Source organism: Anopheles arabiensis, chromosome 3, assembly GCF_016920715.1.
Source record: "Anopheles arabiensis isolate DONGOLA chromosome 3, AaraD3, whole genome shotgun sequence".
NCBI lineage: Eukaryota > Metazoa > Arthropoda > Insecta > Diptera > Culicidae > Anopheles > Anopheles arabiensis.
The window spans coordinates 85904472-85916782 of record NC_053518.1 but is presented as its reverse complement, the minus strand read 5'-3'; the positions used below and the strand labels follow the sequence as shown (position 1 = coordinate 85916782).

General features: G+C 44.2%; 1 protein-coding gene across 4 annotated transcripts in view; it reads right to left on the bottom strand.

Annotated features, from left to right (window-relative positions):
* LOC120902272 (optomotor-blind protein-like) overlaps positions 1-12311 on the bottom strand; it is a 132252-nt gene that overhangs the window by 14467 nt on the left and 105474 nt on the right. For all 4 annotated transcript variants that reach the window (XM_040310881.1, XM_040310879.1, XM_040310882.1 and 1 more), the window contains 2 exons: positions 3317-3463; positions 3166-3242 (listed from right to left, as the gene is read on the bottom strand). In XM_040310881.1, coding sequence (XP_040166815.1) covers positions 3166-3242; positions 3317-3463 — 224 coding nt within the window. The remainder of the gene's footprint in view (positions 1-3165; positions 3243-3316; positions 3464-12311) is intronic.

Here is a 12311-nt window from a genome sequence, read left to right as displayed (position 1 = left end):
GTGCCGTTATCGATGCGTGCCCGGGGCTCAAATCCCGATACAAATAGGATTAGAAAGGATCTGATAATTGATATCGAAAAGGTGGTCGGTTGTGGTGGACTGGACCTCATGGTAACGGTGTATTGAGCCTTGTTTTTTTTTTTTGGCTGTTTGGTTGGGCAAAGAGATCCGTTTCATCCGGTCGTTACGGGTCGTTTGGTGTGTTGGATTCGGAGGGTTTAGTTTTTTGCTTAATCTTCCATCCGGGCATCCGGGCTTTGGTGCGAGGGAAAGCGCATCGAGCACACACTTGCGTTTCGGGGCAGCAGGTTAATTAATGTCCTAGACAATGCGACGAACCGAAGCAAGACCAGGCAAGCAATCACACACACATGTGGGAGATTTTGGGAGATACTTGAAGAAATGCTCAAGTGTGTCAGAACCAGTCCCACTACTTCACAGATCAATCAAGCTCGGGCAGAGGACATGCTTGGAGGAGAAATACTTTATTTGAAGAGCTATTGAAACAAAGTCCAGAATTTGATCCCTTTTTATCACAGAAGTTCTTAGTGCTAACATTCCATAAGAAACTGTAATATAATTTCAAGTTCATAAAGACAACGGTGCTCTCTATTGGAACCAATTTTAATGAGGCATTTCTTAACGTCATCAGAAAACAGTCCACCACAGTAGAGTAATCTCCCGCAGTGTCCACGAAGCTCACGCGCTGCATGTCTCTCTCTCTCTCTCTCTCTCTCTCTCTCTCTCTCTCGACCCGGAGCAAATTACTGTCTTCCTGATGGGGCAGTTTTAATTAAATTACACAAAACATCAATTGAATTTTGCACAATCCAACCGACTTCCCACTCGGTCCCGGTCCTCGGTCCCCGGACCATCCATCCATCCGGTGGATTTATTCGATTTACTTCCACAAATCAACATGTCTCGGGCGCAGTTGTTGGGCAGGAAATCATTGTTGTTTGCCATTGGAATCAAACGGTGCGGTACGTACAAAAAAACGTGAAAAACTTGTCACCATCTGTGTGCCTATGGTCGGATGTGATGTCAGCGTGTCGTGCTGTTAAGTTACGCAGCGTTAGGAATCGGTAGAGATGCACAAGCGCGCACACACGGGTGTGTAGGTGTAGGGTGTACTGTTTAATGGCATGTGGGGTTGTGTGGCTGTGAGCTGTGCTCGGACAACAATAGGACGGTAAATGATGTAATGCATCAGTTGAGATGACAATTTTTACGGTCGTAGAGGTAGAGGCGAAACGGCGAAGAACACATCTTGTGCCTGTGGTTTTGAATTGGTGCAAAATTAAATAGCTTTTGCGTGTTATAAAGTACCTTTTTGGGATAAAATAATCACCAAATGTGCGTTATATTCATTTAGACATAACAAATGTTTTTAAATGTTCAAATCAGACTATCAAGAATTAGCATATAAGAGAACATGAGAAACGTTTCATATTACTAATACCCTAACACTTCTTCCTGTACATGGCAACAACATTCAATAAACCCGGATCAATATCATTACCGCTTAGTGGTAACAACTTAACTCCCTGAACCCCTTTTTTCTCTGCTTGCTTATTTCCAAATTATCCCTGCATTCTTGCCCGCTGTGAGAAGCTGTGGGAAATTCGACTATTAATGTTCCTTCCACTACCCCGTTCACTAACCCCTATTCGAAAAAGCGATAATGACGCGGTCCGCTTCGCAAGGACGCGTCCCGTTGCTACACGAACGCGCACAAAAAGGGGTTTCGCATCCGCAGCCTATGATTAGCAGATCGTCGTGGCCGGGGCCGGGAAACGATTACCAGGGTGTCAAAATATTTGTCGCCACCGCCACGTCATCCGCCTGGCCGAAGTTTTGTGGACGAATGTTTGTGTCCTTGGAGAGCGAGCGCGCCGGCAACTCGTTATTTGATCCCAGAGTCCCGGGGAACTCGATTTGGCGCATCCTCCAAAAGGGGGAAGCTGGAATTTGATACAAATTCTGGCCCGTTGTTTGCCCGTAGGATAAGTGCGTTTAGCAATCTTTTAGCCACCGTCGGAAACCATCATTAGCTGGCCAATCTCCCGCTGCTAAATGTGGCCCGGCGGTGGATTAGTGGCCGAGCGAACAGAAAAGGGTGTTGATGCTCTGGTGGCGAACCGAAGTAAAGGAATTTCGAGGGAACAGGGAATTGTGGGATATGAGTCATGTGAAGACGAAGCAATTTTCGTGTGTAGGGGCTAAAAAGGCATCATTAAATATTTCGACAGTTTTAGCCATAAAGAGCCATACTCTGCATCCGATTGCAATTGTTTGCCATTGCATCAACACGGCCCGAAACTCTGATCGGTATCGTGTTCCATGTTTGCTTGGTATTTCAAATTTACACACAAGCTTCTTGCAAATCCATCTCTATCACGTTACAAATTGTATTAGACTTGTCTAGAGATAGACTCGATGCGGCGGGATGCTGACTTAACTTCTGTAAACACGTTCATTTCGAGCCTGTGCACTGGATACTGCAACCAAAAGGGAGATGGTAATTGATTTTCACACAAAGTGCACTATCCTGTGGGACTATCCAGGGCGCTTTCCTTCCTCAAAAAATTCACACCACACAATCACAGCAAGGCATTGGATTGTATGCCGATCCTGGATCAATCGAATCAATGTAAGCAAGCATGTAAGACAGGAAGGAAGTAAAGCGATATCCTGTCAGGATGTCAGCACAAACAAATCAACCTTCTGCTCGGGGATAAAACATTATTGACGTTCAGGCTTCTCCCCCAACGTTACTGGAACGAGCTTGACCTTTTGTCTGTTTGTTCGTCGGAATATTGCTGAAATAGGGTCTTTTGCTTCTATACAAATCTTCAATATTCATCTCAGGCTTAGTGAGAGCGTTTCCTCTCCGGGAAGAATGGTTTTAAAGGGGGATACTACATTAAATTGCAATTTCCATTCTATCTATGGGCATTCTCCTGATCAAATTCAATAGACATTTGTTGTTTTTCGTACTGCTTCTCTATGCATTGTAAATTCAAACAAATGTTTCCAGAGTGTTCCTCAGTGTTTTGTTAGTGTTATAAACTGCGCTCTTCTGTTAGGAACTCCTTTTAATGTGTGAGCATATCGTCATATCACCATTCAAAGTGCAAAAAGTATTTAAAATAAACTACTTACTTCTTTTCTCGTTTACCGGCACCAGTATCACGAAATCCTTTCGCAAAAGGATTATTATCTATTTTCAATTGCGTTATCTGCAAATGGGAAAAAACAAATATCGGTTAGAAAAAAGGGCTCATTCTATTATTGCTGCAAGCAATTTACTTACTTTTTCATTTTGATATGCAGTTACGGCTATGAATTCGGTTTCCTTAAACACGTAGGTACGAAACGTCGAGTACGGTAGTTTCAGTATATCGTTCGCTCGAACTAAATGAAATCTAGGCTGGTACTTGTGCATCGAATTCAGGATTGTCTGTAAGTAGGAGAAAGGGTTGGAAAAGAAAGAAGCAAGGTTAGTGAAACTGTGACCCATAATGACGTCAATTTTTGCTGACGAAATTGTTATTGTTATTGATCTGGGACTGGGACGCTTTCTCATTATAATTGCCGCGTGGCTTTTATTAGTGAATCGTAAAAATAATGTATAAAATATTAAACTGTCACAAAATGGCTGTTCAGAGCCTAAATAAACCCCAACAATTCAGCGATGAATAGAAAAAAGACTCCAACATTTTTACTACTTCTTCCGGAGTTTCTTTATCCACGTCGCTCTCCAGCCAGGCAAAGATGAGTTTGAAGCGAATCAGAAGATGATAACAATGGCCGAAAAGTTGTTGCAGGCAGTAAACAAAATAGCTGCCATAAAGCCAACAAACTGATGGCTCTCGTTAGGAAGTGGATCCGGTGGTAACAAGACGGTTGAATAAAAGATACTTAAGCTAGCGGGACCACACACGCAGCATACGGTGTGAAGCAGGTGTACCGGAAGACCGACCGAAGGCTATTAAAATCTTTCTCCACCTGTTTTTTGCCTAACGAGGTCAATGAGAAGCTGGATTAGTTTTTTTTTTCTCGAAACATAGTTTTCATTTGTTTTTCGTCTGCCTTTTTCTAAGCTCTAGCCAGAACTCCCTTTTTAGTGGGCAATGAAACAAAAGCTCATTCATTGAGCGATCACTATACGGCCCAGCGCGGAAGCATCCGGTGGTTGGTTGTGCCGGCTTTTCACACCATCCTAAAACGGGCAAACAACACCTCCAGCCCAAGGAAGGTAGCTCATTAATTCCATTACTTGATTAATTAGATTCGTTTCTTTATAGCCCCCACCTTGGGCCCGGTCTGTCGTCGTTGTCGTCGTTGGCCTGTTCGCTAAATCTGCTCATTTGTTTGCATCAGCTACTGGATGCTGTGTGGCAGGATTTGCAAGCTCATTCATCTAACGAGCCTGTGTCGTTGAGGAAGAATTTAAACTGACCACAAAACAACGCAAGCTTACCATCACCAGTAGCAGGTTGTTTGTTTTACCACCTTACCAAGTGTTTGTGTGTGTGTGCGGGGATACGTGTTAGGTAGGTCATTAGTTTGGGCACATCATCAGGGTGACGGGCTAATGAGACGCAAAGGTTGCTACCGGACTTACGATGCTGGTGCGAGATAAAAATTCGCACCCTTTCCAATGCTGAGCTGAGGAGAAGAAGGCATGATTTGGAGGACAGACGAGCAAATTTAATTTGCGAAAGATGTCATCAATTGACATCTAAATCAAAGTAAGATGCAGTAGAGATAGCTTAAATGACTTTCAATGCACTTATGTTGTTCCAAATGAGTACTTCTTCATTGAAGTATTTATGTAATTAAGATGTTTGATTTGATATTCTGTTCATATATAGTGTTTTGTATATTATTGAAATTCCGTATGCAATAGAATGATCTCAAAACGATAGAATATGTTTTGTAAACTGCAAGCTCGTAATCAAACTTATTGGATTTAGCAGATCTTTGCAAACTGCTGTCGTCAAAGGTATCAGATATGAACAAATTATCTCCAATCAAATCTCCTTTATGCCCAACTCCAAAAGATCTTTTCCAGTCTTACACTGCAATTGAAGTCTACCCCAAGCCTCAACGCCATCCTCGTCACCAGTGGCTAAGTGGCACCAAAATGGTTGATCATTCGCCTGATGAAGATATAACGTTTACCTCCATCCTCGATCACTGTCACCACCTCAACACGTACACGAAACACCACGGCTACTCCTTCTGCTTCCTCCAGCAGATTGTTATCAATCTTGCTGTTCCGATCTGCTTCCCACCAGCTCACCCTTCCCCTAAAAAACTGCTCACGAATTCGTTCGACAACGACGAAAACACCGAACGAAACTCCCGGAGGTCCCAATCATCATTTCATTAAGGCATCCTACACACACACACTCAAGCACACACAGCGTCTTACAGAGCAAAACGCTCCTTCGTCCAACCGCTGCACACCATTCACGACGGCAGACAAGCAGACCTCAGAAATAATGATTAAATAATCATACTCCACTGGCGCGCCAAGACGCCAGCCGGACCAAAAGTTCAAGCGCGCGCGGGCCAGTACACTCTCCACAAGCCCAGTACAAGCGCGCCAGATGGGAGTGTGTGTGTGTGTGTGGTTTGCTGTTCGCATTATCTTGTTAATTTTTCCATCTAAAGCTCATTCGAAACTTCCTCCTCTCGTAAAACCGTTCCCGTTTGTGGGCGAGCTGGATGAAGAAAAACACAAAAACAGGAGAAAACCCCCCCAGGAAGATTGTGCGCGATGATCGCGTCGTCGAAATAATTTCGCCACCCCTAGCCGCCGCGGTTCGTGTCGTTGTCGGTGAACGTGTAGCTTGCTTTGGGTGTTTTGTGCTTCTTTTTCGGTGGTTGTTGCTGGTCGATAATTTAGTCGTTTTGAGGTTTCCTGCCCAACGCGGCCACCTTGTCCCAACCATTTCTCGATCATATTTCCACTCGAGATTCATTAATTGGTCGGTTGGCGCTGGGGAAGCAAACCGAGGGAGGGATGGAGGGATAATCAAGCGCGGCGAAACTGCCATTCGCCATTCGCACCGTCATTTTCGAACTTCAAGTGCAGCACAAAAATGAAGTAAAAAACCACAGACACACACACGCACACATACTGACTTACACATACCACGCCCCCTTTCTGTGTGTGTGTGTGCGTGCTGAAGGAGGGGGGTCGAACATGAAACACCCCACTTTTGGGCCACCCATTGGAAGCACGCCAACTCTCGAGGGGCTCTCGAGAGCTCCAGTGTGCTTGGGTCCAAACCCTGCCGGAGGGCCAAAAGTCAACGTAATCGGTTTTCGTGTCTGCAAAAGTGCATGCTGCCTGTTAGGGGGGTGGGTGGGAGCAAAACGAGGGGTAGAGTATAACTTAGAAAGTCCAACCTTTCCCCCACAGCGGAGGCCACCCCATCGAGTATAAATGAGCTCGTTGAGAGAGCGGCTCGGTACGACCACCCCATAATCTGGTGGTCCAACGCCAAAAGCGCTTCCTCGCAAAAGGGAGGGCCTGGCAAAGGAAAGGAAGAAAGACAGGGCAGGTAGAAGACTCGAAGTAAAATGTTCTTCGTGATGTTGCGCGAAGAACCAACCTGCCTGGCTGGAAGGAAATTGGGGAAGAATTGGGGGAAGTAGGGATGCGCGAGACATTAATAACGTTCGTCGTCCGCCTTGGGTCGTCGCCGTACCGTTGAAGTCTGCGCACTGCACCGTCTCGCGCAAAACGCGTGAGCCCGATATCTGTTTCTCACCAACCAAAAGGGACCACCACCGTTGGGGAAGAAGGTTTGAAATCATAATTTCACAGCATCCTGCACCTCCTCACCCGGCGTGCGCTTTCTCATGGTTCAACCTTTTTTTTGTTTGTTTTTTTTTTTGACGCCATTTTAATCACGTGGAACTTCCTTTCCGTCGACCAGCAGGGCTAACCGTTTGATTGTTTTAGGTGAATTGGGTGCGCACGCCTCCTGTGACTTTCTTTTCCCCGAAATCGGTACGCCGCCCTGGTAAGGTCTTTTCCCCAGGGGGATAATTTGGGTAAGCTTTTCTAGTTAACCTTTGCTGGTTTTGGATTCGGGGCCGATCCGCTGCGGTCAATAATCATCTTGGGCGGGCTTGTGTGTCCGTTGTCGAAATGGAGAACGATTTATCGTCCGTTAATGTTTCCAGTTCACGATCACGAGCGAGCAGGTGGTCACAATATTTTGTCCCGTGTCTTCAAAAATCTCCCGGAAGCTGTGGAATGTGCTCCGGAAGTGGCAATGGCAATGTGGGGGTAATTATTATGAGTAGACTTTCCGAGATTGGGCCGTAGCTACAACTCAACTGGGAAGTGACAAATTAGCGGCCGGAGTGGGGTACAGAAGAAGAAGCTCCCGCAAAGCAGCAGAGATGATTGGATTGTTTTTTTGGAGAGTTGATGACCATTTTGTGTTCGATTAAGGCTCTCGATCTTTGCATTATCTTCCCGGTGGAGCTAAATTGAAAACATGAAAAGCTCTTTGCGGTCCGGGTGAAAAAAAAACGAAATAAAGAGAAAGACTGGTGTGGTCTGCCAACAGTCTACGGATTATGAGCGGTTCCCACCTTCGGGCTTTGGCTTTTAACGATCCCGATCGAATCCGCTATCTAGCGGAGGAGAGAGAGATAATCGAAACGATAAAATTCTATGGCAATAACAAAAAAGAAACGTATTTGTGCAAAAATTTCCTCCCCAACAATCACCCAGCACCCAAGTCGCGGGGTTTCCCGGATCGCGGGGCCCGGAGAAAAGGCAAAGCAACGCGCATAAAAATGTCGTAAAAGCAAGGACGTGCGCGCAAGGAACGCACCAAACTGGAATACGAAGTTTTACGATGGATTAATTAACAGTTCCCTGTTTTCTTTCGCCCGCCAGCCAGCCAGGCAACGTTTGTGCGGTGACAAATCGAACTAAACCATGCACACGGACGCACCGAATTGTCTTAATCTTCCGAAACGGAAAGTGCACAATCCGACCACGTTGCAGGGGGTTGAAATTCCGGGTGGGCTTTACGTCTGTTTCGAGTAGGCCTTGTGACCATTTCTTTTTTTCCCTCAAACGTTCATTCACTCATTTTACTTCTTAGTCAATTTGAAATGTCCATGCTTCCCGCCGCTGCCTACCGTGGTCGAGAGGCTGGCCACATTGACAGATGAAATAAAACGTATCAATTTAGTAGTTGGTTTGCTGGCCGAGGGAGAGCGAAAGAAATGCAGCAATCAAGTGCTTTTATTTCATTTTCTCTTAATTTGTGTAAGGTTTGGCTTTCGATTGAATGGGCAAGAAACCAAAAAAAAAACACAAAAACTCGCCCCACACACAGTGCACAGGAGGAAGTGTTCTAGTGTAAAACAAAACACCAAAAAAATCGAGCGTAAAAAATACATTTACAAAGGACCGAAACCGAATACCACACCACACGCACGCAGTATCATTTCAAACAGCTTTGTCCGGGAGAAGAAAAAAAAAACACAAAAAAACTCCCCGACGCTATCTTATCAGACCGCGCGCTGTGAGGTCCGGCTTCCGATGGACCTTTTGCTGGGGCCGCAACAGCCAAGACACCAGCAGCCGGTTAATAATATTGTTTTAATCAATACGTAAAAACGGGTGATGCTTTTGATCTGTCGCCACCGGTGCATTAAGTGAAATGAAAAAAATAAAATAAAACCGAACCAGAAGAAGAAAGGGAACTAATCGGAATCGGGAAATCGGGAATGAGCAGCAGCAGCAGCAGCACGGACTAGAACATGAAACGGGTCATAAAAAGAGTATTTTATGGGTTTTTCGGGGGTATTTGAAAGTAGTAAACGAGCGGAAGGCGGAATTAGCTTCAATAGCTACCGGCTCTTTGAATTTGTGTAACATAATTCCTAGCAATCTGATAAGAAACACATTCGAATTTCAAGAGAACATTAGAGTACTTGTTTTTGGTACTATGTATGAAGGGCACAAACAGGAAATTGAAACCATAATACAGGTTTATATTGGAGTTGCCAATCGAAAAAAAGCAATCTATATTAAATACATTTTTAAAAGAATCGATGATTACACATTAAAATTGTTAAATAAAACATTTGATTTTTTTAGGATAATTTTAACACTTTTTTTCGATTGGCAACTCCAATATAAACCTGTATTATGGTTTCAATTTCCTCTTTGTGCCCTTCATACATAGTATCAAAAACAAGTACTCAAATGTTCTCTTGAAATTTGAATTTGTTTCTTATCAGATTGCAGATTGCACACTATTAAGGCACTCTGATTAAATACTGTCATATTTCCAAATTTGTATTTAACGTTGAAGAAATCTTAGATTTTTCTTTAAATATTGAGCATTTATGTCGCATATTATTTTGTATTAAAATGGTCTCATTCTTATTTGCATATTCTTTCATTTTAAAGTGTACAAAAATAGAAATTGGAATTTTTGTGTGTGATGATTGGATTTTGAATAGGTTTTTTAATCAATATATACTGACTATTCTTATTAACCCTTTTTCTGTCTTTGATAAAGTATGAAAGTTAGTTTTTAATCAGATAAAAACGTATAACACAAATTTTTTGGTTTTATCCATGTCAAATGAAATACATTTGCTCTTGATTAAAATCAAGTTACTTAATACACATATCATCTTTATGTTGTATGAAATTCAAAGAAGTGTTCAAACCTTTTTTTCCTATTTAAACATTAGTCGTATTTAAAAAAAGCGTTAAATAATCAAATTCGATTCGAACACTTACAACATCAATATTAATTGGAGGCAATATTAAAAGGCTTGAACAACCCCACAAACCCTCTCATTGTAGCATCTAGACCCAGACTAGACCACCTGGGCAAAGCTAATAATGATGTTGGCTTAGTACTACGATTTGTCTTATCGCCTAGTAGCGTAAGCCTTTCCACTCAATGTCTCACAAGACCTACCGGACGAAAATAGAGAGAGAAAAATTGACAATCATTAGCAAACTATCACCGCGCGTGCATGTGCTACTAGACTAGCAAACGGTACAGTGATTCTAAAACGGCAACTCCCTCGCTCACGGTATCTGTTAATTCCCAAACCTCTCAACAGTTACTATTTCCCCCACCACCCCGTTACAACGATCGGAGCCACCACCGACTTTTCTCATTTAATTCTGCTCGGATTCAGTTCGAGCCGGGGCGAGCCATTTAAGACCACCCCACCAACCTGGGTGCCATTTGTCGCGTCAATCGTGCAAAGAGGCAAAAATAAAAAAAAAAGCACACAGGCAACACATCCTCCACGGTGGGTGGTTTTTGACGGATCGATTCATTACCGGTGTGCGATGACATGTCTATCGATTCTCGATCGGACTAATTAGTTTGTACCTTCTCCGGCCCGGGTTGTCTGTACACAGCCACCCCCCGTTCTTGCCCAAATAGAGCCCAGCAAACCGAACGCGAAACGTTCCGGAACCGGTTCCCGCTGCTGCTGCCGAGGCTGCCACCTTCCGTTAGATAATTACCATTTAACCGGCTCTCGGTGGCCGGCAACGGATGGATGGCGCGCGCGCTCGCGCGCTCAGCAGCACGCTGTTATCGAAACCCTGGTTTTGTGCAAACCGGTTCGAAATATACTAAATCGATCGCACTTTGACACAGCAAGCCGGTGGTGCCAAGCCGGCGTGTGGTGTTGTTCAACATTCTCGCGCCCGTATTTCACCCACCGTACTCCAGCATCCAGAGCGAATCATGAGCTAATGAGCTCGCGCGGCATTATGTCCCACACCTTGTCTCCTAGGTGCGGCCAAGGGGTTTTTGGGGGTGTGTTGATTTAATACATGTTTGTTTTTACCTTCCCCCCCTTGGGTGCTTAGTATAGGCCCCTCTCAATCCTTCTTTTACTCCCACCCTTTGCCCCATCAATCGTTCGCAGTTGAAGCTCAGCCGGGAGAATAAATTTATCTCGATAAAGCAATTTGCGACGAGAGTGCCTCCGGATTTTGGAACATTTTTGGGAAGCTTCTACGGAGGCGAAGATATATATGCCGTACACCCGTAAATGCTCCAAAGCTTCGCTCTTATCAAGAGTAGCGACCACCTCCACGCTTGCTTTAAAAAAAAAAACGGGTGTTTATTAGGCATTTTTCCCCAAATAATCTGTCACCCTCCCCGGGCATTCCTTTTCTCACACTCAAATCGAATGGCCGAAAAGCTAAAACTTCGCTGCCGAAACAACAGACGCCCGCTGAAAAAGGAGGCCTGGTGGCCTAATGAATTCGAATAAATTAAACTGCGCAAAGCACCGTCCGTCGCACCGGCGCACTATCTAAATTGATATCTGTGTTTCTTATCCGTCTAATTTACCCGTTGTTGTTTTTTGTTCGTGCGCTCCCTGCTTGCCAGGGGGCTTCTGGGTGTGCTGCGAGCCGCTGGGTGTGTATTAACCAGCGATTTATAGATCCCGTTCGCTTAGCTGGTCGGGCACGCTGGTCGGGCGTAAAATGGTAGCACATAAATCAGCCCAACTAAAACCTTTCCCAGGCGCAGGACGGAAAGTGCCGTGAAACTTACACCAGCCAGCTGTTGCCTGCTGGTGGAAACGGATTTAATGGGCCACCCCACACACACACACACACAGGCGCGCGTACGGTGGCACTAAGTGTTGCACAGGAATTTAGGCTCAGTCACCGGTCACACACACGGTCCTTTTTTATGGGGTGTCTTTTTTCCGTCTGTCGGTTTGTTTTCGGGTTTTGAGATGGATTTATCGGTGGTGGGGCAACACGGTGTCGCCAGCAAAGGTGAGGATGAAAAATTTGGCAAACAATTTTATTATACCGATCACTGCCCAATGATAGGGAGCATACTGGTTTTTGCTTCTTCTGTACATCAGCTGTAAAGGAGCTCTTATCAGTGGAATCTGGATCTATTTTTTTGTGTTGTTATCCTTAGTTTTCGGTATATTTGCATTAAATCTTGTCTAACCTTCTGTTATGATTTGTTACCGAGTGCGATTAGGCCGCGGGCAAAAGATATGATTGATGCACCAAGCATGTGATACGTTTTGAACAAAATTTGCCCGAAAAATGAAGGACAGTTTCTTGGAATTACTCATAGCGTATCATATTTGGGAAGAAACGAGCATCCTTCATGCATTTTAATTGGATATAATTTTAAAATTTGAGCTAAGAACGAACACTGCATCAAACAAAATTTGGCCTATTTGTTGCACTATATTGTGTGTTCCTCTACACATTTGGGTTATTGTTTTTCATATGTTTT